The 27,339-nt window shown below is 43.7% G+C and overlaps 1 protein-coding gene across 1 annotated transcript in view; it reads left to right on the top strand.

Moving 5' to 3' along the window:
• Positions 1–4,323: 4,323 nt before the first annotated feature.
• LOC105476206 (BARX homeobox 2) overlaps positions 4,324–27,339 on the top strand; it is a 75,288-nt gene continuing 52,272 nt past the window's right edge. Inside the window, exon 1 of the mRNA XM_011731901.2 lies at positions 4,324–4,784. Coding sequence (XP_011730203.1) covers positions 4,598–4,784 — 187 coding nt within the window. The 5' untranslated portion in view covers positions 4,324–4,597. The remainder of the gene's footprint in view (positions 4,785–27,339) is intronic.

The following is a 27,339-nucleotide window of genomic DNA, read 5'->3' on the forward strand; positions in this document are numbered from 1 at the left end:
TGGGAATGGGGTGATCCCCTGAAGCTCCGTGGAGGGTGCGAATTTTTATTCTTTCCATGTCTGCCTATGTGTGGCTCAGGGCACACCTACCTGTTCCTTCGTGTGTGGTGTGTCCCCACTCCTCCACCCCAGGGTGCAGGGTCAGACACTGCCTGGGTACAGTCACAGGAGGCTGGGAAGTGTCTGTGGGTCTCCAGCAGCTGGAAAAGGTTTGAGTCCCGTTGGCAGATGTTTGCTGTTCCAGCCACTTCATTAACGTTGGAAACAAAACCCCTTACTATTCTGACCAAAGCCCCACTTCATGATTGACAGCTGGGGTGTGCTTCCTCCCACAGAAGCCCTTTACAGTCTGAAAGCAGGAAAGAGGGAGTGGGAAAAAGAAAAGGGAGATGAGGGCGAAAAGGGAATTGGGCTAGACGCCATTGCTAAAAACCCAAAATGAGAGAGGCTCGTTTAAAGAGAAAGACAAACTGAAAACGACTAGTTAAGATTTGATGTCCCATCTAACGTATTATTTTCCCACTCATTCATTTATTCATGACATATTTACTGAGAACCGACTGTGTGCTATACGGGTATTGGTGATACAAATGAATGATATAACATTAGGGAGTAGGCCCACCTGATCATTGTCCAGTGGGTGAAATAAACATGCAAAGGACAATACAGTAAAGGATATGCCACCATAAAGGTAGGAATCGGCAGCCTTGGGGAGTGGGGAGACACTTCACAAAGGAGGTGACATTTGAGATGAGTCTCTAGGTTTTGGGGCAGAGAAAGAGGGGATAGGATGTAGAGGGCATTCCAATGAAAGGAAACAAACTTGTGCAAAGGCATAGATTATGAAAGCCCATCCTTGTGAAGCAGGTTTTGTGGTCACCATTTACAAATGAAAAAACTGAGGCTCAGCTTAGGGAGTAAGTGACAGAGAGCGCAAGGCTCTAGACTCCAAGATCGGGTATCTCTCTCTCTCCACTGCACAGGGCACTTGTGCCCCCAGACCCCTTCTGAGATTTCTTGCTTCTGTAGCGCAAAATAGAAAAGATGGAAAATCCAAGGAGGTGAATTGGAATTTTTACCTCTTCACCTATTAAAACACTGCAGATTTCCAATCAAAGAACTCGTCTGAGGGAGTGTCTGGATTTTGTGAATTTTGTGCCTGTGGCCGAGTGGAAGCGGAGAGGAGTGAGAGCGCTGGGAGACGCGGTCAGCCAAGGCGAGGCCGGTCCCTCCTGGCCCCTGGTCTTGGGCTCTGTCCGTGCGAGTGAGCCGCCTGCAGCCATCTGCGGGGCAGCGCCGCGACCTCCTGGACACGCGAACGCGAGTCCAGACCCGGGTTTGGACAGGGGGAAGGAGGAGAGGCGGAGAAGGGAGGTTAAAAAGAGAGAGGGAGAGAAAAAACAAGGATGAACGATGGGGAGAAGAAGGGAGGGCGGAAGAGAGAAAACAGAAGCGGGAAATTCGACAGAGGAGAGGCCCAAAGTGCGGGGAGCAATGCGCGGAAGGGAGAAGTGGGACGGAAGAAGAGGAGAGGAGTTAGTGGCGGTGGAAGGAAGGGGAAGAACCAGAGAGAAAAGAGATTGAGGAAAGCAGAGCAGTGCAAAGTCGGGGCCCGGAGTGGTGCCCCGAGTGCGCGCATTCCGTCGGAACACGCCGGGCAGATAGAAAGTATAAACGCGACGCGGTCGGCCCCTCGCCGGGCGTGGGGTCCTGCTGTCGCTCAGGTGCTGGTCCGCAGCTCCAAGCCCGCCTCGTAGCCGGCGCTGCGGGTGAGATCGCCCGCAAGCACTCAGTTTACTGGCAGCTGCCTACCAGCGGCTCACTTTCCTGGGGGCGCCTAGAGCTCCTCGCCCGGCATTGCCCTGGGAGCGAACGCTGAGCCCCTGGACCCCAGCCCCGACTCAGCGCAGCGGTTTCCCTCTCGGCTTGCGTTGTGGAGAACACTCTCCGTCGTGGCGTCGGACGGCGACGCTCAGGCTGAGCGGTGAGCTGTCCCGGGTCCCGCGCCTTGACCGCGGACCAGCCTCAGGGTCCCGCCGCGGAAGCAGGGGGCGAGCCTGGGACCAGCCTGGCGACCCCAGAGTCCGGGCGCAGGACCCTCGGCGCCACCCGGAAACCTGGCAGCAGTTCTTGCCTGCCCTTCAGCCGCCTCTGCATGGAGAAAGAGAATGAAGGAAAATAATTATAGATGGAGAGGAGGGGAGGGGAGGCCAGTTTGCAAATACTTCGGGAATGAAGTTCCTCAAAGACGCGTTGCGGGCCTTGTCTAATGCTAGGCTGTGACTTGGCCTGTTAACATCTATTTTCTCACGCCTGCAATCCCAGCACTTTGGGAGGCCGAGGCGGGTGAATCACGAGGTCAGGAGTTCAAGACCAGCCTGGCCAAGATGGTGAAACTTGGTCTCTACTAAAAAATACAAAAGTTAGTCGGGCACGGTGGCAGGCGCCTGTAATCTCAGCTACTCAGGAGACTGAGGCAGGAGAATCACTTGAACCTGGGGAGCAGAGGTTGCAATGAGGCTAGATCAAGCCACTGCACTCCAGCCTGGGCGACAGAGTGAGACTCAGTCTCAAAACAAAACAAAACAAAACCCCTATTTTCTCTAACAGCCTAATGATTAGTCCTCTGGGCGTGTCCCTCCCTCCGAGTTTAACCACCGTCCCAGGCGCCGGCACTGACTTGCTTCCGCGGCCACCAGGGCCCCCTGGGCAAGCAGCTCCGCGGAGAGCCCGCCGGCACTCGCTGACGCTTCTAGACTGAGAGCGGGGAGGAAATGTCACCGGCCCCAAACTCGGCCCTAGGGAAGGCCATCCGCGTCTATACTTCTCAGTGTCCCTGTCGTGCGTTTTCCTTCCAACCCCGCACCCACTCATTCCAACATAAAGTCGTGGAAACGGGTGTGCCCTGGGCTGTTCCCGCCTAACACCGGGCGCGACTCAGGCTGCGGGAGGCTTCCCGGGCGCGGAGGCTCGGTGGGATCCCCTTTACGCAGTAATTCCAATGAACAACTAAAGTCCGTACAGACCTTGATTGGAGCAGACCCTAAGACTAGGAGACTGGAAAGAAAAAGGCAAATCACCCAATAAACACCTGTCTTCGCGACCCTCTAACCCGGTCGTATCGCGAGGGATCCGGAGATTGAAAGCCGCTTTGCCGGAAGGCTGGGGCGCTGGGAGAAGCCCGAATGGGACAGACTACCCCAGTGCCCGCCTGCTCCCTAGAATCGTGCAGCTCTGGCCCTTTCCAACGAGGAAAAAATGTTTTTATAAACAGTGTTTGTTTTTTTTTAAAAAACGCACACTTTAAAAAAGTCAGAATCTCGCTCTTGTCGCCCAGGCTGGAGTGCAGTGACGCGATCCTGGCTCACTGCAGCCGCGAACTCCTGGGCTCAAGATTTTCTCCTGCCTAAACCTCTCCAGTAGCTGGGACTACAGGTTTCCTCTTGCTTCAACCTCTCCAGTAGCTGGGACTACAGGCGTGCACCCCCATGCCTGATTGTTCTTAATTTTTCTTTTCTAGAGACAGGGTCTCCCTATATTGACCAGGCTGGTCTCGAACCTCTGGCCTCAAGCTATCGTCTCACCTCAGCCTCCCAAATGTTGGGATTACAGGCGTGAGCCACCGCGCCCGGCGATAACTCACACTTTTATTAATTTTTCTTTTCTTATCTTTTTTTTTTTTTTTTTTTCCTTCTCAGTTTCTTATTAGGGTAACGGATGGGACCAGGGTCATTGGTTTGGGATCTTGGGTCAGTCAAGTTTGCAACTTCAGTGCAGAAGTCCTACGCTTCGAGCGCGCAGGCTCAGCGCTAGCTGCGAGGCTGCGAGTGGAGGGCTCGGGAAGCCGCGGTCTTCGGGAAACCATCCACACAGGGAAGGAGAAAAGCACGGTGGGTCTTCGGGGGCACTGGAGCTGTGGCCCGAAGTCCCGGGAGCCTAGTGACGACTAGACTTCTTTCTAGTAAGAGAACTGAACGTGCCCTCCCGCTGGGTTGCGGGCATTGGGAGCCAGGCCGGCGGGTGGCAGGACAGGCACTAAGGTGAGCACGGGGGACACTGCACCGGGGAGCTACCGGCCCGGGCCTTGGCCGCGGCGCGCGCTCCCCGCACCGCGCACACACTCCTGCACACACACCTGGAGCGCGTCCCGGCGGGGAGGGGGAGGAGAGCCAAAGCGAGCGTCTTAAAATAGAGAGGCAGGCAGAGGAGCGCGAGACACCAGAGCTGGAGGCAGCGAGTGAGAGCCGCCGGGCACTAGGCGCGCAGGTCGGCGCCGGAGTGGCACGGGCGGGCGGGGGCGGGGTGGGCGCGGACGCCCCTCGGCACACACTCCGCACCCGGCCCTGCAGGAAGCTCGCGCTGATTGACAGCTGCATTGTCCCAAAAAGGCTTAGCGAAGATGCTGATCTGCGGGTGGGTCTAAACGCGCTGCAGACGCGCCCGCTACCCGCTCTCCTCCGCGCGCCACCCGAGCCCCGCCGCCTCCCCGGCTGCCGGGAGCGGGGCCAAGGCCCCGCCGTCGCGCCAGCCCAGCGGCCCCGGCCGGCCGGGCACTCGCAGCCGCGCTCGGGCCGGCGGACGCTCGCCCCGGCTCACCATGCACTGCCACGCCGAGCTGAGGCTGAGCTCGCCCGGCCAGCTCAAAGCAGCCAGGCGGCGCTACAAGACTTTCATGATCGACGAGATCCTCTCCAAGGAGACCTGCGACTACTTTGAGAAACTTTCCCTCTACTCCGTGTGCCCGTCGCTGGTCGTGCGACCCAAGCCCCTGCATTCCTGTACGGGTAAGACGCTCCGCTAGGGGGTAAGTGGGGTTCGGTAGCTTTCACGTCCGTGTGGGTCGCCTGTGCTTTGCAACCCGAGGTCGAGAACAAGGGTTAAGTTAAGGGATTCTTTTCCTGCACCTCGGTAAACAGTGGGCATTGCAAAGGCATCTGCAACGCGGCCGGGAAGGGCCACGCAACGTGTGGATCGCACGAGTGGAAATAAAATAAAGGCGCCGGGGCCTTAGGAGAGGGAGAGGGCTGCTCGCGCAACGCCTGATTGTCCTGCTCGGAGGAGAACGCTTCCTCGTTCCATGCTGAAAGTTAAAACACTAGACCAGGTTCAGCGCCTAAATCATTGTTTCAGGAAGTGGTGGTGTGAATTTCAAACTTGAGCTTGGCGGCCTTGCATCTCACCTTGAGTTAACTTGTCCAACCTCTTACAGTCTCCTCTGTGAATTTTACAAGTAAATCAATATCCTGAGGTTCTCAACAAAATCCCGAATTCACTGAGCTTTGCTTAAAATGATCGCCCTCTGGGAAAGTAGTTCTGGAGTACGTTGCCTTTGTGGCACAAGCCGAAAAGGTCACCCTCGTTTGTCTTAAGTGACCAAAACCAACAATGATAACAGTGAAAACATTGCTCAGAACTGTTTTTCTCTCTTCACAGGAGCTAAGACCAATAGAAAGGATAAAGAGAACTTAACACATATATTGAAAACGTAGTAGAGTTTCTATCGAAAATAAAGCCAATATATTTCTAAAACTTTGAATGCATTAAGAGAAGCTCCAAGTTTCAAAGTATCTTGGCATTGTTAGGATTTAGGTTATGGAACGTGGGTATAATAAAACAAAAAAGAAGTAGGAGCACTGTTTATCAGAAAAAAGTTATTAAGTGTGCTTTTCATTAAACGTGAACATAAAGTACTTCCAAACCAAAAGAACCTTTGAGGTTATGTTAGTTGCATGAGAGGCATGAGATAAATTAAATTACACTTACAATGAAAAAATGAAGGGCCAGCAGTTTGGGAAGATATTTTTTGGAACGTTCAGTTGTTAATGCTCAATGCGTGGAATCCTGTGTTTTCTCTTGGTTCCATTGATAGTCCCTATATGACAATCAGTAAACATATGATAAATACATTCAGTGTAGTTCTTTTAAAACCAAATTGTTCCTACATGTATTTGGTTGTAAAATGTATACTGTATTCAGTTATGCCTTTTTAAAGTTATTTTTCTGGAAGGTGGAATTAGCCCTGATATCCCATAACAAGCCTTGTAATACTGAATTTTTAAAACCAAGAAATATATGAAACAAGGAACAAATAAGAAATTTTAAAAACAAGATAGATCTCCTGAGAATTGATATTTTTACATTTGTGTGTAGGTGGTTGTGGACCCTTGGACACATGTATACTGAATAGGGGTGATAGGTTGAATATTGTTTTGAGCACAAATCATCCTTTGCTATAATAATTCAATTCCCTTTGAGGAAAAAAAGAGGATCTGTTTCAGTCATTAACATTGCTTATGGGACATTCCCAGGACAAAACAGAACAACTTCTAAGCACCTAGGTAGAGCCTAGTGCCGACAGAATTTTCACTGACTTTGTGCTCTGCGTTGACTTGAAGGCAGCTTTTCCTGGCTTATAGGAGTCACAGAATTGGATCATAGAAGAAAACATGGCAGAAGAGGAGTAATAAATAGCTGCAGAGAATAGTCATTCAGTCAGAGGTGGCTGAGTAAGTGCTGTGTTTTATTGAACCTTGTGTGGGAATTAAATCAGAGGAAAATAAAATGATTCATATGTAGTTTTGTGAGTGTTATAAGTGAAATGCACATATGTCACAGACTTAAGTATTGCTCAGTCTTGTGCTTTTCGAAGTTCACTGATGGTTCATGGCAGAGGGTGGTTGTTGGCAATGGTTTTCTGGCCCCATTATTCCAGTGCTTTCTTCTTTCAGGTTGTTAGTTGAAAATGTGTCGTGATTTTGCTCTAGTTGAGAATTAAAATATAGAAACTGGGATTTGCTGGTGGAATTAAACCCATAAAAACTGGCTACAATAGTTCATACTTTCAAATCATAAGCCTTCATTGGGTTTACAGTTACAGTTAAAGCCTTACATGTATTAGATCATGGGAATCCCATTAGTGACTTCTCAGGGCTTTTGCAAATACCATACTTTCAAAGCATTTTTCTTTTTTCTTCAGTTAAGGTCAGGATAAAAATCTTTGATTAGATGAATGTAACCTTTTTTCTTATTAATTGAAAAAAACAACAATAAGTTGCTGGCATCCCGATGGAAACTGTAATTTTTTTCTTTTCTTTTCCTTTTTTTTTTTCTTTTTTCTTTTTTGCTAGATAGAACAAAATGTTTAGCACTTGTGGTGGAAGCAAAATGCATAAGAAGTTCAAGTGAAAGGCATACATTGGAATTAATGTTATTGAACTTTCTCAGCCTTTCATTTGGTGGTTTAAGATTTAAGTAAGTGTAACAGAAGTGAACTGTGTCAGGTAAAATAATGAAAACTAAGAGAAAAAAGTCCTCAAAATTAAAAACTTACCAGCATGTAGAAAAAGTACATAAAATTGGGATGGAAAGAAAACTACAGCATTGGAAAAAAAAAAAAAACAGTGCATAAGGAAACAGTTCATGCTGTGTAGATTTAGCAACCTAAAGGTCAATTTATGATACCAAATATCAGGCGGAATGGCATGTATTCAGGCAAACCGAGACATGGAAATAGTTTTCATCTCAGGCAGATAATCACCTGACAGGATTTTGTTGTTAGACACTTTAGCCTTGATGGAATCTTCACCTTCCAAAAGTTATTGTTTGACAGGCCCTTTCTTATTATAAACACAGTAATTTTAGTCCTAGAAAGCTGTCTCTAAATTTCTTTCGGTTTCCTAGTATGTCTCGTAAATCACCCTAATAGATACTGCAAAAGGGAATCCTTGCCCTGTAAGCCCTGCCGCAGAAAGGTTTATCGTTACATTTAAACTAAAATGTAAACAGCTAAGCCCAAAAGAATGCCTCCATTTGACAACAGTTGTCATGCAGGCCATTGGTGAGGGGTGGAATATGTTTAGAATTAAGTTAGTATGTAACAAGTTGGTTTTATTTTTAAATCTGTAAGCAGTAATCCCTGTTCAGAGGGAAGTGTATTGCCATTTAGAAATCAGCAATGAGTTCCCAAACTTCAGAGCACTGACCGTCATTACAAAGGCCAAAAAAGAGGTGCGTTTCAGGATGTCATAAATATGCTTAACTTTAGGATGCTTTATTTTCTTTTTCTGGTTGTGATTAATGTTTCTTGGTGGAAAAGCCCACTTGAAGAAAGCTGGTTTCTTAGGGCCGAATGGTTTGCGGAAGCATCGGCGTGGGCATGTTCGAAGGCTCTGCTTTCTGTCTGATCTTTAGAATCAGGCAGTGTCTAAATGTGAGGCATGTTGAGAAAAAATGGATAACTTGCTTCATAAAAATAAGGATTGTTACAATTTAGCCTAAGGGTTTTCACATGAAGATACTGATAAATGAACCTATGGTACTAATTACTTTTATTACAATTTATGTACTTAGAACCTAGAATTACCTTACATTTGCACATGCACATTTGTGGGGAGATGAGTGTAGATACTTGGACATTTTACAACCTGAGAACAGGATGAGACTTTTAATTATTCCACTAACTATAATCGAACTCCTTTCCCCTTCTCTGGCAGAATGATTCTGTTGAATCTCTCACCTCTCTCTGATCTTTGGTGGTTAGACCTACAGAGCTGGAGGGGCTCATAAAATCACAGATCAACATCCCCAAGCAGAAGGTAGTTTTTGCAAAGTGCCAGGGTCACGTCAGTGCTTCGGTATCATTTCAGTCCACTGTATGCCACTCTCCTCCTTGTCATAGTACTCAGAAATCAGGAAGACTTTTCCAACTTGGTTACACACCCAGGACTAACCTGTGCAGTCACACCCAGGGGACAGTCAATCAGCCAATTAGAAGGGACATTTGGGGAAGGGTGTTTATCTTTTAGGAGGTGGCATTGAGAACATTTTATCCTTTGGTGGATCCAAGAGAAGCAAGTTCTTTGGGGTAGTGTCCTTGGGTGCATTTTTATCACAAACATTGGGTGTCATCCCAGCAAAAAATTAAATGCAGTACAGGCATGTATAATGTCTCATTTGGGAGTTCGGGATCTGGCTAGTGCTTTGGCTCTGGTGACTCTCCCAATCTCAGCTTGGTCTTTTTTACTCACAGACCCAAACCCGTAGGATCTTGGGAACCTGAGAGTTGGACACTGGAATGTTAATGGAGAAACATAAACCAGGGTCTGGGAAAAATGATCATTATCAACAAGCATTTGTATTTCTGCCAGAGGCACAGAGGCTTTTATTAGCAATTACTCATAACTGATTATCCTGTTCCCATTGGAAGGGTGAATAAATAGAGGGATGCACTGGGTCCGGGACTCATCGACGGTCACAATATATTTGGAGCCGAGCTCTTTTGGGATCCTTAGCTGTTATCTCACCACTCTTTAAGTTTTATAACTCTTTTGTTAGAGATGCCAAGGGATTCCTTAGGAGTCAGTTGTTGCTTTTTTTTTTTTTTTTTTTCTTTCAATAGCGCGATCTCGGCTCACTGCAACCTCTGCCTCCTAGATTCAAATGATTCTCCTGCCTAAGCCTCCCGAGTAGCTGGGATTACAGGCTGTGTTTTTAGTAGAGACGAGGTTTCACCATGTTGACCAGGATGGTCTTGTACTCCTAACCTGGTGATCCACCCGCCTCAGCCTCCCAAAGTGCTGGGATTATAGGCGTGAGCCATCGCGCCCGGCTGTGAAGTCAGTTTTAACTCATGAATAGTTCATTAGCAGTGTCTTCTCTGGCTCTGATTTTTCTCGTAGCAAAGGAGAAAATGGTTAGAAATTTTGTTCACGGGTTGAAATGCCCCTCCAAATGTCCACTCTTCACTATCATTTAATTCAATAATTTCATTCAACAAATAGTTGTATTTGCTTGGTGATAGCATTGTCATTGAGTACATTGTTTTGAAACTTAATCTAACTGTTGACTAGCAGTTAGGGTGTTTTAAAAAATTCCTCTCAACTACTTGTAGAACCATTGCTTAACCCTTCTTTGTTTTTTATTTGTTTTGTTTTTGTTTTGTTTGTTGTTGTTTTTTTCCTAGTGTATGTGAGAGGCAGTTGGGATATGGGAACATTTGGAATATGGAATTGGGATATGGGAACATTGAATACTTTTGCTTACTATGTGGAATTTTCTCTTTGAACTCTACCTACAGGGTGTTATCACCAGTAAAATTGTCAAATCAACTTTGCTAAATACAACTCAAATGGAACTCTATTATTAGGCTGATTTCCTACAGATATGTTTGTTTTTTGCTGGTTGTATTTCTGTATCCAAGACTGAATTTGTGATAGAAACGTGGATAGTATAAAGTTGTTAGTTTTAGCATACTCTAGAAATCAGAGTGAAAAGATTAAATGTAACATATCCCAAAAATCTCTATGAAAAGGAGTAAGGATTGCAAAGGATTATTTCAATTATAAAGAGAGATTAAAAGGAAAAAAAGAAGGGAAGAAGGAAAGCAAGAGTGGGTTTCTTTGAAATTCTGGAGGCTGCGCAGATTCAGGGTCATAGCACAGTGTTCCTCCGAAGGGCTCTACAGGCAACACAAAGGTGGCCTGTGAAATTCTGTCACTCCATGGATACTAAATGGCTAAAGTCGATTCTACTTAGACGTGTGCTGGGGCCTCTTCAGGGTTGAGATCCAGAGCCTAAGCTCTGCGCAGCATTTAGCCTTCACTCTGGAAGGCTGAGTAAATGTTAAACCAGAAGCAGTTTTCGGTGTTATTTGCACTTTGTTTTGAGGTCAGGTAGGAGGAGCAACAGAGATGCAAAGGTAGGTACGTCACATGGGCTGAGGCCTCTTCATTTGTTTTTGTTTTTGTTTCATTTTTTTGTGAGACAGGATCTTGGTCTGTTGCCCAGGCTGGAGTGCAGTGGGGCGATGTTGGCTCACTGCAACCTCTGCCTCCCAGGTTCAAGCGATCCTCCCACCTCAGCCTCCCTAGTAGCTGGGACTACAGGTGCGTGCCACCATGCCTGGCTAATTTTTATATTTTTAGTAGAGATGGGGTTTCACCGTGTTGGACAGACTGGTCTCGAACTCCTGACCTCAGGTGATCTGCCTGCCTTGGCCTCCTGAAGTGCTGGAATTACAGGCGTGAGCCACTGCTCCCAGCCGAGGCCTCTTCATTTGTTCTGAGCTTGTGAATGTGCATGCCGTGGAGCCTGAGGGTCCTCCTTGCCACATGTCCTGCCCACGACTGTTGTTAGTGGACTAGAGTTGGTGGGTCTATGGCTAAGCCCATTGACAAGCTCTTAGGTGGAGTGTGGTTAGAGGACTGCAAGGACTCAGATGGGATGCATAGATTGAAGCCTCATTTTGCATCTTCTGTTGGGGATGCAGTTCAGTTTTACACTCTAGTCTTGTGGAACTGGTGTTTCTGGTGTGGCTCTAGGGATGCACTCACAACTGGGTTAGCCACCTTTTACCCGAGAACTTGCTAAAGCCCACAGGTGCTCAAAGGATGGGCAAAAGACCACTGTGCTGCAGGCGGCACGTTCTCTTGGAAGCAGCATGACAAGAAGAAGAAGAGAAGGATTGAGGGCATTCGCGTAAAAACTGCACACGTGGAGAAGCACACTGGGCCTGCCTCTCGGTGCCTGCCTCCATTTTACCTGCCTGAGAGGACTGAATGGTAGTTTTCTGTCCACAGCACAGACGACAAAATCAGAATTCGCATTAGGATTTATTAGTAACGGGATTCAGACTTTGTACAAACTTGGTGGCATTAACCAATACTCTCCAGGAAAAGAGGTGTTTGGTTTGTTTGTTTTTTAACCAGAAAACCTCTGCAAACCCTCAGGATTTAATTTATTTTTATTACAGCTTAATAACAGAAGAAGAAAAGTCTTGTTAAAATAAATGCTCTAAATAAAAACACAGTTAATTTTCCATTACCGTGTCTAATTACTCATCATCACCAGGGCATTTTTATATGGCAATTTAACTTCTTGAAAGTGGAAACTTGGCACACATTTAAGGAAGAAAGCCATGCACCTAGATAGATATCAGAAGATGGTCTAATTATATTTGGGCTCGAGTTGAATCTTACATATGACTGCTCTGAAGAAGAGAGAAGAGAGGGCCTCTGTTCCTAGTCACTAAGGAGAGCGCCAGTTGAAATTGAATACAGAGGGAGAGAATTCTGAATATTAGATGATGTTCAAGTACATCTGAACAGGGCCCCTGCCAGTCACCAGTTGAAGCTGATTTCAGGACTACTTGAGAGGTCTGGAGGGCAGCTCTGTAGGCCTCCTCGTGGCAGAGTGCACACAGATGACACAGCCTTCCTCCATGCACAGGTCAAAAGACGACTGAAGAGAAGCCAGGCTGGGAGGATCTCAGCACCAAATTAACTACGTTCCGTGTACAAGCAGACACGCTTGCAGGATTCCTTTTTATCACATCTTTCCAGCTTACCAACATATCCTTAGGAACATATTCTTCTGGATATTGAGGAAAGATGAGTATTTTCTGGTTTTTGTTTTTTTTTTTTTTTTTTACTTTGAGAGAGAGTCTTGCTCTGTCACCCAGGCTGGAATGCAGTGGCACAATCTCGGCTCACTGCAAGCTCCGCCTCCCGGGTTCAAGTGATTCTCCTGCCTCAGCCTACCGAGTAGCTGGGATTACAGACGTCCGCCACCACACCCGGCTAATTTTGGTGTTTTTAGTAGAGATGGAGTTTCACCATGTTGGCCAGGTTGGTCTCAAATTCCCAACCTTGTGATCCACCGGCCTTGGCCTCCCAAAGTGCTGGGATTACAGGTGTGAGCCACCACGCCCTGCCAGATGAGTATTTTCACAATGTGCATTGAATAGGATTGGCTACTGCCTAGGTGATGTCAGTGCACTTCTGATCATTTTTTTAAAAAGACCCAACGTATGCATTTGGTAAGTGATATGATGATTAGCCTTGGTTTTTCTTATTCGAGGATTACTTACCATGTGGAGAAATGGAGTAGTCTTGGGCCTGATGAAATTTCATGAAATGGTGGCTATATTTCTGTCCTGGGAAATACCTGGTACTGGCAAGTACCTGATATTGATAACCTGCCAGCCTCCACTGCCCACCTCTTTCTTTCCCAGAGTCCTTTTCATCTGGTGAATTAACCATCCCTGAAACTCAGGATGAGGGGCTTTTCTCAAAAGAGGTCCCAGTCTCGTGTGGATTGAAGGAAGTGTAACTTCCATGCTTAGTTTAACCAATATCTAGGGGAGCTGACTTTGCACATTTCCTTAATGGTAAGTTATAGACAATGGAATGCTGGTATTGTATCTTCTTATCTTGAGGAAATATCATGGGCAAGAAGAGCTGCTGAGACTCCTTTTTCTGAGTCTTACAGTACTTATCCAAAGGGAGCCATAAACTTGAGAGAAATGCTAGAAATACTTTATACCCTAAACCATATTCATAGGCATGGCAATAATAGTAATAGTGACTTTTTAGAAATTACTTAACATGTAATAGGCACTAGACTCAGTGCTTTTTGATCAGCTTCGAAATATCCCTATGAAATAGGTTTATCATCTCCTTTGGTAATGGTAGAACCCTAGAAGCTAAAGTCACAAGATATAAAGAGAGCTCTTATGAAGCAACAAGAAAAATGGGCAAAGGCTACAATCAGGCAATTCATAGAAAGGACGATCTCAATGCCCAGTAAATGTAGAAGGATGCTCAACCTCGCTGATGAGTGGGAACACCCGAATTAATATGAGATACCATTTCACCCTCACCAGGTAGGCCAAAATGAAAGGACAATATCGGTTGATGACAAGGAGATGGAGCAACAGACATCCTTCCCACTTCGGCGGAGTGTTGTGTGGTACAATTACTTTGGAGGGCAGTTTGGCAACACGTGGCAAAGCTGCAGACGCACATACCCTAGAGCTCAGCAGTCCCACTTCTGGGTATGTGCCTGGAGAAACCAGGGTATGAGTGCAAAAGGACACCTGTAAAAATGTTCATCTGTGTGTTATGTTAGTAAAAAATAGAAAACAATTTAGCTGTCCTTTCAGAAGGAAAAAGTCAAAATAATATATGCTATATCCATGCAATGAAATGCTATGCAGCAATTAAAATAAATGAACTAGATACACTTGTATTAATATGGATACATTTTAGGAATACAACGTTGAGAAAAAAAAAGTTGTAGATTGATACATACTGTCTGATACCATTTATATAAATGGTTGAAAAGGCACAAACTAATGCTACATATTGTTTAGAGAGGCAGGGGCATGGGAGTGGGGAGTGCTAACCACAGGTTTTTATTTTCCTATGTAATTTATTTATTTATTAAGACAAAAAGGCCTAGTGCAAATATGGCTAAGTATTACGATGTGATGAAACTTGGGTTATGGCTACATAGAAGTTACTGACATTATTCTTTGTACTTTTCTATACATCTGAAATTTTTCATAACATAAACATTGAAAAGTGGTAGCACAAGAGACCACACATGTCCACAGAACTCTTAATCTTGTGGAACTTTTGATCTTTTTCTTAACAGCTTTTCTATCCTGAAACAGTAGCTTTTAAATACAGAGCTTGTTGTACATAGTCTCACAGTGGGAAACTGAGAACACTTTATAACTAAGCATATGCACAACTCACACTGAAGCAACCACTGTGGCTTCTGAAAGTGGCTTTTGGATCTTACTAACCTTGCCTGGCTGGTTGAGGGTATTATTTATCACCAAGATAACTGCTGTTTCCCTGGTAATGCTCTGGCATAGAATAAATAGTCTCTGAGTTGGGTACATGCTCTTGAAGGATGACTAATAGAGTATTTGGTCCCCCAATTGTGCAAGAGAGAGTTGTCAGGGTTTTTCTGCTTCTTCTTAATGATGTTTAAAATCATTATAAACTGCCTCTGACTGCACCTTGCTTTTATGAGTATTTGTTGATATGGCAATATCAACAAGTTTCACCTTAGCATTTCACCAGTGGTCCTCTGTTATTGACAGTTTCATTTACAGAAATTATCTAAGGACAGCTGTGATTGAACCAAATCATCTAAAAATGTTAACATGTAGCTTCTTAGCAGGAAAGAATAAAGTTGATATTGGCATATTATCTGTCCAAGTTCTCTTTATAGTCCATAATCATGATTTGATTTTAAAACTTTGTTCAATATGTGGTATTGGGGACTGTTAGAAGGGATGAATGTTACCATGGTGATCTCACAGAGATGTCTGTTACCAGTAATCAGTGGTCGTCCTGTTGTTTGGAGGAGTTAACCTGGACCACATTTCACTCTCTAATGACAACCGTAGTGGCAGAAGCTTTATTCATCCCAACACCAAAGACATTTTTCTGTTCTCTGCAAAATAGTCCCAATTTAGAAATGTTGCTTTTAGACATTTTGGCAAAAATGTGGCCTTTTGGGAGCTCTATCTTTCTGTGTCCTTCCAAAGAGAAAGTATTAGTGTGGGGGAAACAGTTTGTACAATGAAGAATTTGCCAAAGCATTTCCCCTCCTGCAAGTGCTCCTGTCTGCCTAAATAAATACGTAGACAAAGAAACAAATTAAAGCTCCAGAGGGGGCTTATCCCACCCACACGGTCTGTGGCCAGTGTTGCTGTACTTTCTTTGGTGCTAAGAACGAGGGCTGTGCCCAAGCTGGATGTGATGGAAAGGATGGTGGCTCTATCAGATTCGTTATCAGGGTTCAGACTTTCGTGGGTTACAGGACAAAGTCCTTCTGCATTTTATATTACCCAGGTAGTCGCACAGTCTGGCTGGGATCAATTAGACTGACACTTTGCTTGTGCCTCACTCTTTCGACCTCCTGGAACTCTCCAGTGAAACCGTATTCCTCGTAAAATGAACTAGCCAGGCTTGGGGCTGTGAATGTAGGAAACATGATCAAGGAAGATATTCCAAAGAGCTGCCGTGGGGCTACATAAGTCAGAAAAAATGTGGAGGACTTCCTCCTGCAACCCAGGAGAGTCTGTTCACTGGCAACAAATCTGACAGATCCACTTTTGAATCCTCTGTCTGGGACTACTTGGGAAAAGACAAGCAAGGATTTAGGATATTTAGGGTAAATTTTAAACGTGTTTCACTGAAAGGGAGAGAGAGAGGAAGGTGTTTTAATATGGTTCCAATCTAAGACCTTTCTTTTCCATGACTAAAAATTTTACTGAAATAGTTGGTAAGTCACCCCAGAGGAGTTATTTCGGGAAGGTGTTGTTAATTTTGTTATCCCTGGATATCATGGTAACTTATTAATGCTCTCAGCACGTTAGACAGCTGTGGCTATTGGAAGCATGTTTTCAATCATCAGTTTAGAGCAAGGCATGAAGGAACATCCTATTGGAGTGCTTGCCTTTTTGCCTTTTTTTCTACTAGGAGATTGGGCCTTTGCTGGTTAGAACAATCAGCTGCTGAACAGCATGTTTCATTTCTTAGGGAGCTGCTAAATAGGAATAACAACATTAATAAATGGCGCCCAGCACTGCGCTAGGTGCTTGTGTACATAAATGTGTTCTAGCGAAATAGTTACTATTACCACTGCTTTTCAGGCAGGGAAAGTGAATCTCAGGGAGGTTAAGAAATGGGAACGGGGTCACATGAATAAGTGGCAGGGCTGAGATTGGAACTTGCAACTGTCTCTTTCAATATAGAGTCCAATACTGGATATGTTTATATGAGAATGTGTAAATTAGAACATGTCTGTCTCTTTACATATAGGCAACATACTATATATGTATGTGTGTGTGCGTGTGTGTGTGTGTTTGTACAGATACTAAAAATATGTATGGCAAGGCCTAATTAATGTGTCAGCTCTGTTGGAACTTATTTTGAACCTGTCAACTCTTTTACACATATTTATACTAATTTAATGTGTGCCAGTTCATCTTTCATTTCCTGTGGTGATTGGGGTTTCTGAATGATTCCAGAGGGATTCCAAGAGGCAGTGGGGTTCTGGGAGGAAGCGAAGTGACTGGAAGATTGCAGACCTGTTGCCGTCTGGCTGTGTGACTCTCCGCTCACCTTACTGCCCTGGGGTCTGCGTCCGTATCTGTGTAGCATTCGCTACCACTCTGGGTCACGGTGCTTCCATCAGCTGTCATTCTTTGAATAAAGCTTTCCTAGGGGAATCAAGGGTGGAATTCCTTCTCATTCATTCATTATCAACTAGAGAGAAAGTGCTGAACAATTAAAGCCAACCAAATGCCTTCAGAGTTAACACCTGGGATATTTTTCATGGAATACTCATTAGGTTCAGTGAGAAAACATGTCTGGCTGTTGACTGGCATCACTTAAAAGAATGAGATTATTTTTTCACATTGTATCTGGCTGAGCTAGGGTGGATTCTGGGAATCTCTATTTTTAAAAAGCTTTCTGTATGATTACAATGAAAAGTCAACTTTGGTAATCACTATAATGTAGCTAACAGCTTAAAGATGGGATTGACGTAATTTGCACCCCATGACTCAAATGTATGAAACCATTTAGTGGAGTGATCCTACTGTTGGGGTTTTGAGTCAGACGGTCCTGGGTTTTATTGCCTGTGTGACCTTAGGTAAATTACTTAACTTCTATGACACTCGGTTTCCTCATCTGTAAAATGAAGATAATAATAATCACGTAATGGTGTTAGTTGTGGAGGTTAATGAGATAATGTGTATAAAGCTCTTAGTATTTTATTGGCCGTGTGACCTTAGGTAAGTTACTTCTATGACGCTTAATTTCCTCATCTGTAAAATGAAGACAATAATAATCACATGATAGGGTTAGTTGTGAAGGTTAAATGAGATAATGTATATAAAACTCCTAGTAAATGAGATAATGTATATAAAACTCCTAGTTTGTGGCAACAAAGTGCTTAGTAATTGATAGCTTCTATTAAAAATAATTATCTTACAATAATAACCTCATCACTGAAGCACAACCCTTTAGGGAAAGATTACCATTATTGGTAAATTAAACTTAAGAAAAACTAAAATCTTAAAAAAACTCCACTTTACTCCAGGGCATGTTTTCAGAGTTACAGCGACTCTAGCTGCTTCTAAGGCCCCTTGCAACCTGGGTGGCCTGTGAGTTGTTTGAGTTCAAGTCTTCGTGAATTAGGTATGTTTCATTCCTCCCACTTTTCTGTTTTGTAATATGAATTCAGAATTTTATAAATTCATGAATGAGTGGCACAAACAGGTAAACACTACAACATCACAAGATGTCCTTTGTTACTTTATTTTTTTTACAAGAGTTGCCTAGGATTAATTGCCCCTAGGAAATGTTTCATCACGCAGCTGTAAGATTCTTGAGAACTGTCCTAGAATAGAGGCAGAATTTCTCAACAGGTTTGATTTCTTTTCTTCTTTCAAGAGTAGAGTTAGGGATAACTTTTCTTTTGGAAGAAAATGAAACTCTTCTTTTTTTCTTATTTCCGAGCACTGAAAGAGGAAAATAACTCCATTGAGATGTTCTTTTCCAATTAGGTAGCATGGAAAAAGGTGGCAGTTTGACAACGAATCACTTTCCTAGTATATTATTGGGTCTGTGATTCAGAGTGAGTTCCAAATGAAGTGCCTGTGTGACAGCTTTTAAATTCCTGGTAGGGCTAGCTTCTGAATGTTTTCTAAGTGGTGGTGATGGATGGCTGTCATGTGGAGGAACTGCCTGAGGAAGAGTTCCACATGGATTTTTTTAGAATTGTGTTTCTCAGCTGATCACTGATGTTTTATGAAGTTTAGTATCTGCTGATGAAATACTTTAATTGATGAATCCCCCCCACAGTATGAGAAGAACTCTCTTGATGAGGAGTTCTCACCTTCTATGGTGCAAAGGCATCGCCAATGAACAGGGTGGTGCCTCTGTCCAGCCATTTATAATGATGATTCCGACAGGCAATCTTTAGTGGCCTCATCCAGGTTCTGTGGTGGGTGGGGGCCAGGTGGGATAAGACAGGTGGATGTGTCATCACCACTGAGACCGAGTGGCATGTATTTATGAAGAGTGAGAAGGCTGACTTTGTCCCCTAGGGTCCTCAGAACCGTAGAGTCTGAGTTTTCTGAATTGCTGAAATAGGACTCAGTCAGAGACATGGATCGTTGGCATCTTGTTGAGAATGTTCTGTTCAGCCTATGGATTCAGAAAAACAAAATGCATGTGTTTGTGTTCCAGTAGGAGGGGAGTAGGCAGGAATGGGGTGGGAGTGGAAAAGGAATGTTGGCCAGTGGGGAAGGGAGAGTGAGGGGTAGGGAAACAAGTTAGTTCACTGAAACAGGGATCCAAATGCTTGCTCAGCATTTGTTGTCTCCAGGAGAAAAACAAATTGAAAAATGAGAATGGAAGATTTCATTTGGAAATGGCCCTGTGAGTACGTGCTTGTTTTGAGAGGCGTTCCTCGTAACTGACAGCAGTCAATGACTTCTGATTGGGCAATGGCCTGCCCAGCCACACAGGTAGCCCAATCATCATATGTATTAATGGTGCATTCAAAAATTTCATCATCCTGGGTCACAAAAGATCATGACGATTGTATTATCATACAATAATGGTATTCATGCAGTGGCACACAGGAAATTGTGTGTACTTGACGTACAGGCAGCGTGGAAGCAGGGTTTACAGTAGAACTCCTGTCGAACACCTTTCTTCCAGAGCCCTCCACTGCCTCATTCTGTGATATTTCAATACCTCAGTTTCTGCTGTTGGTAAAACACATCCTACCTCCCCAGTATGTTGAGGAGCAGTGATTGATGAAGGAGTATTAATTTGCTGCTTTTTGAGAGGAATTCCCTGAATTCTCCAGGGAATTACATGTATTATGGTGTTCCCAGAGAAAGCTAGACCAGGGATTGGCCAAATCTGGCCCACTACAAATTGTTCCACTGCCACAAGCTAAGGATGGTTTTCACATTTGTAAACGGAGGAAAAGAAATCAAAAGCAAAACATTTTGTGACCTGTGAAAATTAAGTGAAATTCAGAGATCGGTGTCTGTACATAAAAATGTTATTGGAACACAGCACATGCACCAGTCTGCGTGTTGTCTGTGACAACTTTCATGCTGTCACAGCAGAGGGAGAGAGGTTGTGACAGACATGGCCCATAAAGCCTAAAATATTGACTCGTCGACCCTTTACAAGAAAGGTTTGCCAGCCCTTCAACTAGACTGTTGGAAGCAAAGCTCCTCAGTTATGAAATAAGGTTTTTACTGATCCACAAACTATGATGTCATTCCAGGGCACAAAAATACCTCCTTTGATCCAGGGTTCTGTTGTCATCCTGTGACATGAGAAAGACCCGACAGTGGGAGTTTAGTGGGGAATTTTGCAAGGACTCTCTTAAAGTGAGATCAGGCTCTGGGCTCTAAGGATAAATTTCCAGACCTTTCTGGAAGTAACACAGGATTTTCTGCACTGAGAGACGGGTCAAAAATATTTATAGTAAAGTGGTAGAATTCAATAAAGTGTTTTTGGGACTTTCTCTTTGCTGCTGCAGCCCCGACCGGTTTTCCCAGGGGGAATACGAGGATGGCCCCTGAGGAGAGGCTGGGCGTGTCAGCATCACTGGCATTTTTCAGTTTGAGATTTGGGTGACAGTTTATGCGCTTCTTAATTGACTTTAACTTGTTGCCCATCCCTAGAAGTAATAGTAATGGTAATAGAAGTTACACAATCACATCGCCACAGCTCTGTTCTGAAGGGCTTGCATAGCTGGATGGAGCACTTAATCAGCGTGGTCCACTCTGCTGGGGAAGTGCACGAGACTATGTGCCTTTGGAATTTTCAACTCTTCAGGGCCAGGAGCTGCCAGACCTCTCAGGAAGGACGAAGCCCGACTCTAGTTGCTCTTTTATTTACATGGAGGCCCTTGGGTCAGGGCCTTTGAGCTAATGAAACCCACTGGGGAGTGAGAGATGTGAAATTAACCTGATTTGCTGCAACTTCCTGTGCACTGTCAGGCTTACCAGCCAGTAGGCTGAAGAACCCTTGAGATCTGGCCCTTACCATAAAATGGAGAGGAGTGTGCACAAGTGCAGGGTCGACAAATGTCAGAGGAGATGACTGATGTTGGTAGGTAAAATTCCACCTCCAAGAAGAGTATGTGTGGTACAGGTAACACCTGATTTTCTTACTCCAAATCACAAATGATGTTGAAAAACCAATAACAACAACAATACGCACACATAACAGGAAACACTGGTATAATACTATATGCCAGGAACTGCTCTAAATGCCTTATATGAATTAACATTTTTTTTGTTGCTTCTTATTTTTTGAGACAGAGTCTCGCTGTATTGCCCAGTCTGGAATGCAGTGGCATGATCTTGGCCCACTGCAGCCTGTGCTTCCCGGGTTCAAGCAATTCTTGTGCCTCAGCCTCCTTAGTAGCTGGGATTACAGACACGTGCCACCATGTCCAGCTAATTTTTTGTATTTTAGTAGAGACAGGGTCTTGTCCTGTTGCCCAGGCTGGTCTTGAACTCCTGGCCTCAAGCAATCCACTTGCCTCAGCCTCCCAAAGTGCTGAGATTACAGGTGTGAGTCACTGCACCCAGATAACTTATTTAATTATACCACAATCATATGAGGAGATACTATTATTCTTCTCATTTGACAGGTAAAGAAACAGAAGGCTAGATATGGTGGTTCATGCATGTATTCCTAGGACTTTGAGAGGCCAAGACAGGAGGATCATTTGAACCCAGGAATTTGAGACCAGCCTGGGCAACATGGAGAGCTCTTGTCTCTACTGAAAATAAAAATTAAAAAAAAAAAAATAGCTGAGACCAGAGGATTGCTTGAGCCCAGGAGTTGAAGGCTGCAGTGAGCTATGATTGCATCACTGCATTCCAGCCTGGGCAACAGAGGAAAACTCTGTATCTACAAACAACAACAACAAAAAGAGTGGAGGAACAGAAGACCAATCCAGTCCTGACCACACTTCGGAAACTCTGTTGTCTAATGTGGCTTAGACTCAATAATTTCTTATTTTGAAAAGTGTGGTGCTGGGTACAGAGTAGATAGAGCCTCAGTAATGCTTTCTAAAAATATTAAATATTTGATATTTAATTTAAATATTTTCTGATTTTCTTTCCATTATTATTGATTTGATTTTCCTTACCTAGTTCTTTCTTCGTAGGCCATTAAAACTATCCCTAGAATGATTAGAACATCCTTTTTTTTTTTTTTTTCCCTGGAGCAGTAACGTTTTTACATAGCTGAAGTTCTAGGGAATGTATTAGTGTCCAAATTTGCAAAGTAAGTTAATGACAGGGACACAGTTCAATATTTTATCCACAGCCTTAAACTATTCCAGAATGGCTATGATTTAAATTAATTTTATCTTACTCTTAATATTTTTTAAAATTAAATATTAAGTAAGGAAAATGTTTATAAAATATGTGTATAATAAAAAGAATAGTAATACAATGAACATTTGTGTCTACCCACCACCCAGTTTAAGAGTAAGATTTCAGCCAGGCAGGGTGGCTCGTGCCTATAATTTCAATACTTTGGGAGGCTAAGGCAGGACGATTGCTTGCAGCCAGGATTGAGACCAGCCTGGGCAACATAGTTAGACCTCATCTCTATAAAAATTTAAGAAATAAATTTAAACAAAAGAAAAAGACCATTTCTTCTGGGTTGTCTGGGTTCCCCTCCCCGATGCTGTCCACATCTCTCCCCCATTAGAGGTCACCAGTATCTCAGTTCTCAGCTTTTCTCTGTAGTTTTGCCATGTATCATCCCTAAATCATATATTATTGAGCTTTGCTCATTCTTAAACTCTGCATAGATGGGCTCACACTGTACTTTTTGTGATTTGCTTTTTCACACAGCATTGCATTTCCCAGATTCCGATCTGCTGGTGTATATAGCTACAGTTCACTCATTTTCGTTGATAGAGTGTCCAGTGTGTGCATAAACCACACTGTTTATCTGTTCTGTTGATGGGCGTTATGGTGGTTTTTGCTGCTTTGAACATGCCTGTTAAATTCCTTTTTTTTTTTTTTGTTTTGTTTTGTTTTGTTTTTTGAGATGGAGTCTCGCTCTGTCGCCTAGGCTGGAGTGCAGTGGCACTATCTCAGCTCACTGCAAGCTCCGCCTCCTGGGTTTACGCCATTCTCCTGCCTCAGCCTCCCGAGTAGCTGGGACTACAGGCGCCCGCCACCGCGCCCGGCTAATTTTTTGTATTTTTAGTAGAGACGGGGTTTCACCGTGGTCTCGATCTCCTGACCTTGTGATCCGCCCGCCTCAGCCTCCCAAAGTGCTGGGATTACAGGCGTGAGCCACCGCGCCCAGCCTAAATTCCTTTTTAGAAAACTAATGATCAGGAGGACTCATTTAAGTGAAATAGTTTTTCTATGAGAAAAGTAGTTCTACAGTTTAATGAAAATTGTAATATCTGTGCCTTGAACAAACAGATGTAGTTTTTATTTTGGGACACATGCTACCTACCTATTAAGTGGGTTTATTTTTAGTGGCCTTTTTGTTGTTGTCAATTTTTTTCCCCAGAGTTGAACAACGATTTATTTTAATTTCTAAACCAAATCAAGGCATTTATTGTAAAACCGCTAGAAAATAAGTCTTCCCAATTTAACAGTATATGTTTTATAAATATTTTAATAAAATGAATTTTAAAATATTAAATAATTTTAGTTAGAATGTGAAGTACTTCTCTAAATTAAACATTAAAAAAGCTTTTTCATCCATAACAACAAAAGAATTGCATTATATAGGTAAAATGGCCTCTGCCCTACTCACATTTATTTGCAGACTGGAGAAGAAATGTTTATTTCTAACATTTTTTAGCTTCAAAAGACCTTAGAAACCTTTTGAAATAATCCACAGAGCTGTGCAAAGGCACTGAGGTTTAGGACAGGCAGGAAGCTATAGTCCACTCAGCATTTTTTTTGTTTGTTTTTTGACTGGAAAGAAAACCAAAGCCCAGAGTAATTAAATTGCTCAACCAAGATCACTCCAAGGCTTGCAATGCCTTTGAAATATAATGACTCTGAAATAGCTGTATGAATCTGTAGTGCCATTTCTAAATTAGAAGCCACAAGTTGCTTTTTATAATAGTGTATTTTTTGCTTCTATGCATCTTAATTCATTTTTTATAATTTAAAAAGCAAAGTCACTAATCAAATCCGTAACAGCAGTTTGGGATTTGATTTTTAAAATGCTTTTCTCCACCCTGTTGACTGTGCCGAGTCTAGAGAGTCTATTTAGTTCCCATAGGCTGGTTTCTGGGATTGACAATATTTCCATTGTCTTACAACTGGGCTGTCGCCAGTGATGTTCAAGGACCAGCACTACCCTTGAAGGATCCTGCTGTTGTGTCAACAAATAATGTCACAGGCCTCTCTGACAGCTTGTCCACAGACTGTCCTGAGGCTTTCCGTCTGAAGGAAGCGGCAGCTTTGCAAGAGTGATTTTAACGAGGTCGTTTGGATTAGATTGGGTTAGTGGGCAGTGAGTTCCATGCATTTAGGGTTGGGTGTGAGGCTTTTCATGTTCTTGGAATCTCCTCCGGCCCTCCCGGTCACACCCGTCCAGTGCCACATTCAGCCCTCTCTCTATGCACCCATCCTGAAATAGCCATGGTTCAGCATGGAAGAAATTCACTCCTCTAATCCCTCAGTGCTAGTCAGCTCTGCATTTGCCTAGGGGTGGGTTTTGACTGATTCTCCTTGAAGAGAATCTCTGCACGCGTGAAATCTGTTTCAGGAAAGTACTAGGAAGGCAGCAGGACTTGGAGCCTGAAGTTCTGCTTCCAGTTCTGCCTCTCATTGGGTGACCTGGGCAGGCTGCTGATGGTGAAATGGGTACGATAACACCCGTGCTCAGGGTTTGCTATAGAGATTGAATGAGCTCAGTCTCCTGAATCTCGTATGGACAAAAGATTTCACCTCTGAAATAATTGAATAATATAGAATAATATAGAATCCTAGATGTTTCTGTGTGTTTCTACAGCGGAAAGCCAGGAAACACAATCTGCAAGAAGCTAGGGGTGTAATAAAAACCACCAGATTCATCCCTCAGCCGCCCTCTGTCTGTGTGCTCCGGTAGCACTGGCTTACTTAAGGCATGAGATTGACTGTCTCTCTCATGGGGCTCTGAGCTTCCTTCCACCAAAGATTGTTCCTTCATCTTGGGGCCCCTCACACCAGCATATATTTTTGCATTTAGTAGGTGGTCAAAATAGTATGGTTTTGAACCTTACTAAACTGCCTCGTGTTTCTTTACAGCACTTTCTTCCTGTAGGTAATATGTTTTCTCTTACTTGACGTCTCCCTGCTTTCTCCTCACAGTTGAACTTTCTCCTATTTAGGGATCGCCCTGGCCCCACACCTGTGGTTTTCAGATATTGCCACTCCTCCCCTACTCACCTTTTCGTTTTTGTCTAAGTATTTATAATATGCAGTTTGTCACACGTAGCTGGTAGACGATATTTTCTGCAGTGATCTCTTCCAGCTTGGGAATTCTTAAAGGATTTATTTGTAGGTACTAAACAGTCTACTTTTTAAAAAAATTCTCTAAGTTCATATTGTCTGTACTTCATCATGAAGGATAATGGTTCATTTCAAGTTAATCTACACGACTAAAGTGTAACCCATGTGGTGGGTGGGGGGATGGGGTGAGGTGGCAGCTGTTAAACAGTGCATAGCAACTCTTCACAACAGTTTAAACATGAAAAAGGAATTGGAGTAATAGAATATGCTGGAATTTGATGAGGACACTGAGAGCTACAGGACGTGGGATTTGAACTTGCAGCTGTAGACAATGACTGTGTCTCCTAGAACCCCCGAACTCTTTGCCCCCAGATGCCCCAGAAGAAAGACTGGTGGAGTTACCAGCTCATGGATTTTACATCCTATCTATTCTCACACACAAATGAACTCCCGTAAAGTACAGGCAGAGTAGTTCTTGTCACCTTAGTGTCCCATAAAGCTGATGATAATAATTAGAAAACCATTAGAAACTTACAAGGCTGGGCACGGTGGCTCATACCTGTAATCCCAACACTTTGGGAGGCTGAAGCAGGAGGACTGCTTGAGCCTGGGAATTCAAGACCAGCCTGGGCAACATAGTAAGACATCATCTCTACAAAAAATCAAAAGTTAGCCAGGTGTGGTGGTATGTGCCTGTAGTCCCAGCTCCTTGGGAGGCTAAGTGGGGAGGAGCTCTTGAGTCTGGGAGTTCCAGGCTGCAGTGAGCTGTGTTCATACCGTTGCACTCAGCTTGGGTGACAGAGACCCTGTCTCAAAAAAGAAAAAAAAAAAATTCAGGGATGAAAAGTGCTAAGAAACTGAAGTAATTAAGTTATCTAATGCATATAACTAGTATTAAGCATCTTTTCATGAAAGAACCTGGCTTGTGCTAGTAGATATTGGAAAATGCCCTAAGAATGTTTAGAGTATCATTTAACAGTGCTGACTCATTTGAAATAAAATTATTCATGAACTCACTTGCCTCTTTTTGTGCACAGGAAATTGTATAGGTGGCTATGATTATTTTTATAAAAAATTGGATTCTAAAGAAGTTTATCAAATACTTAGTATCTACCTTAAAAGCTTTCATGAATTAAATTTAACCCTTAAATGATGCAGTGATCCACATTGAACTTTCTGATTAAAACAAAGGAAAGCTAACAGCACTTACCATTTCAACTAGAGTTCATTAAAAAAATTTTGTGGAGCATTTACCTACCAGGCGCTATGCGAGGACTGCACAGATAATGGTGATGTGAGTGTCAGAGCCCCTGCCCTCGTTCTTGTAGAAGATACAGATGAGTAAATACGCAGTTACCAGAATCATATGACCAATTCCATGATGGGGAAGTTGGGTGTGCTGAGGGACACCTGAGACTGAGACTTGGCCAAGCAGTTGGCGAGGGGAGGGCAGGCTCTAAGTTGAGACCTGCAGGATGAAAGGAAGGCCGAGAGGGTGATCTAGCAGAGACAGCACATTTCTAAAATGAGTTCTTTTCCTGAACACTATGTTGAATACAGCTGAACATTTTCTGATGGTTGAGGATCTCATGACCTTCAGGGTAATTGTTTTTATCACCGATCTTTAGATATCTAGTGCTGTGAATGTCATTGTATAAGATGTAGTAGGCGGCTATTAACGATAACATGATCTCAACTACATCTTTAGAAGTTGTGTTTTTAAAATGAACCTGTGTAAACTCAACCTAATACTTGTATAATGGAAGCATGATGCAGACTGTGATGGTGACTTGGGTGTTTTTGTAGTTACGTGGTTTTGGACTTACTGTTGCTCCATACATTTATAGCTGTTTTGTTTTCTTCTCTTCATCATTGCTGCCTTGGAGGGTCAGAGTATGACCCATGTCTCTTGATGAAATTAGGTAGGGCTTTGCGTTTTACCAGGAAAAAAGGCTCACTCAATTAGGCTGGGTTTACTTCTAGTTTTGTAATGTGCCCCTGGAGTGGCA

The sequence above is a fragment of the Macaca nemestrina genome, chromosome 12, assembly GCF_043159975.1.
Source record: "Macaca nemestrina isolate mMacNem1 chromosome 12, mMacNem.hap1, whole genome shotgun sequence".
In the NCBI taxonomy this organism is placed as follows: domain Eukaryota; kingdom Metazoa; phylum Chordata; class Mammalia; order Primates; family Cercopithecidae; genus Macaca; species Macaca nemestrina.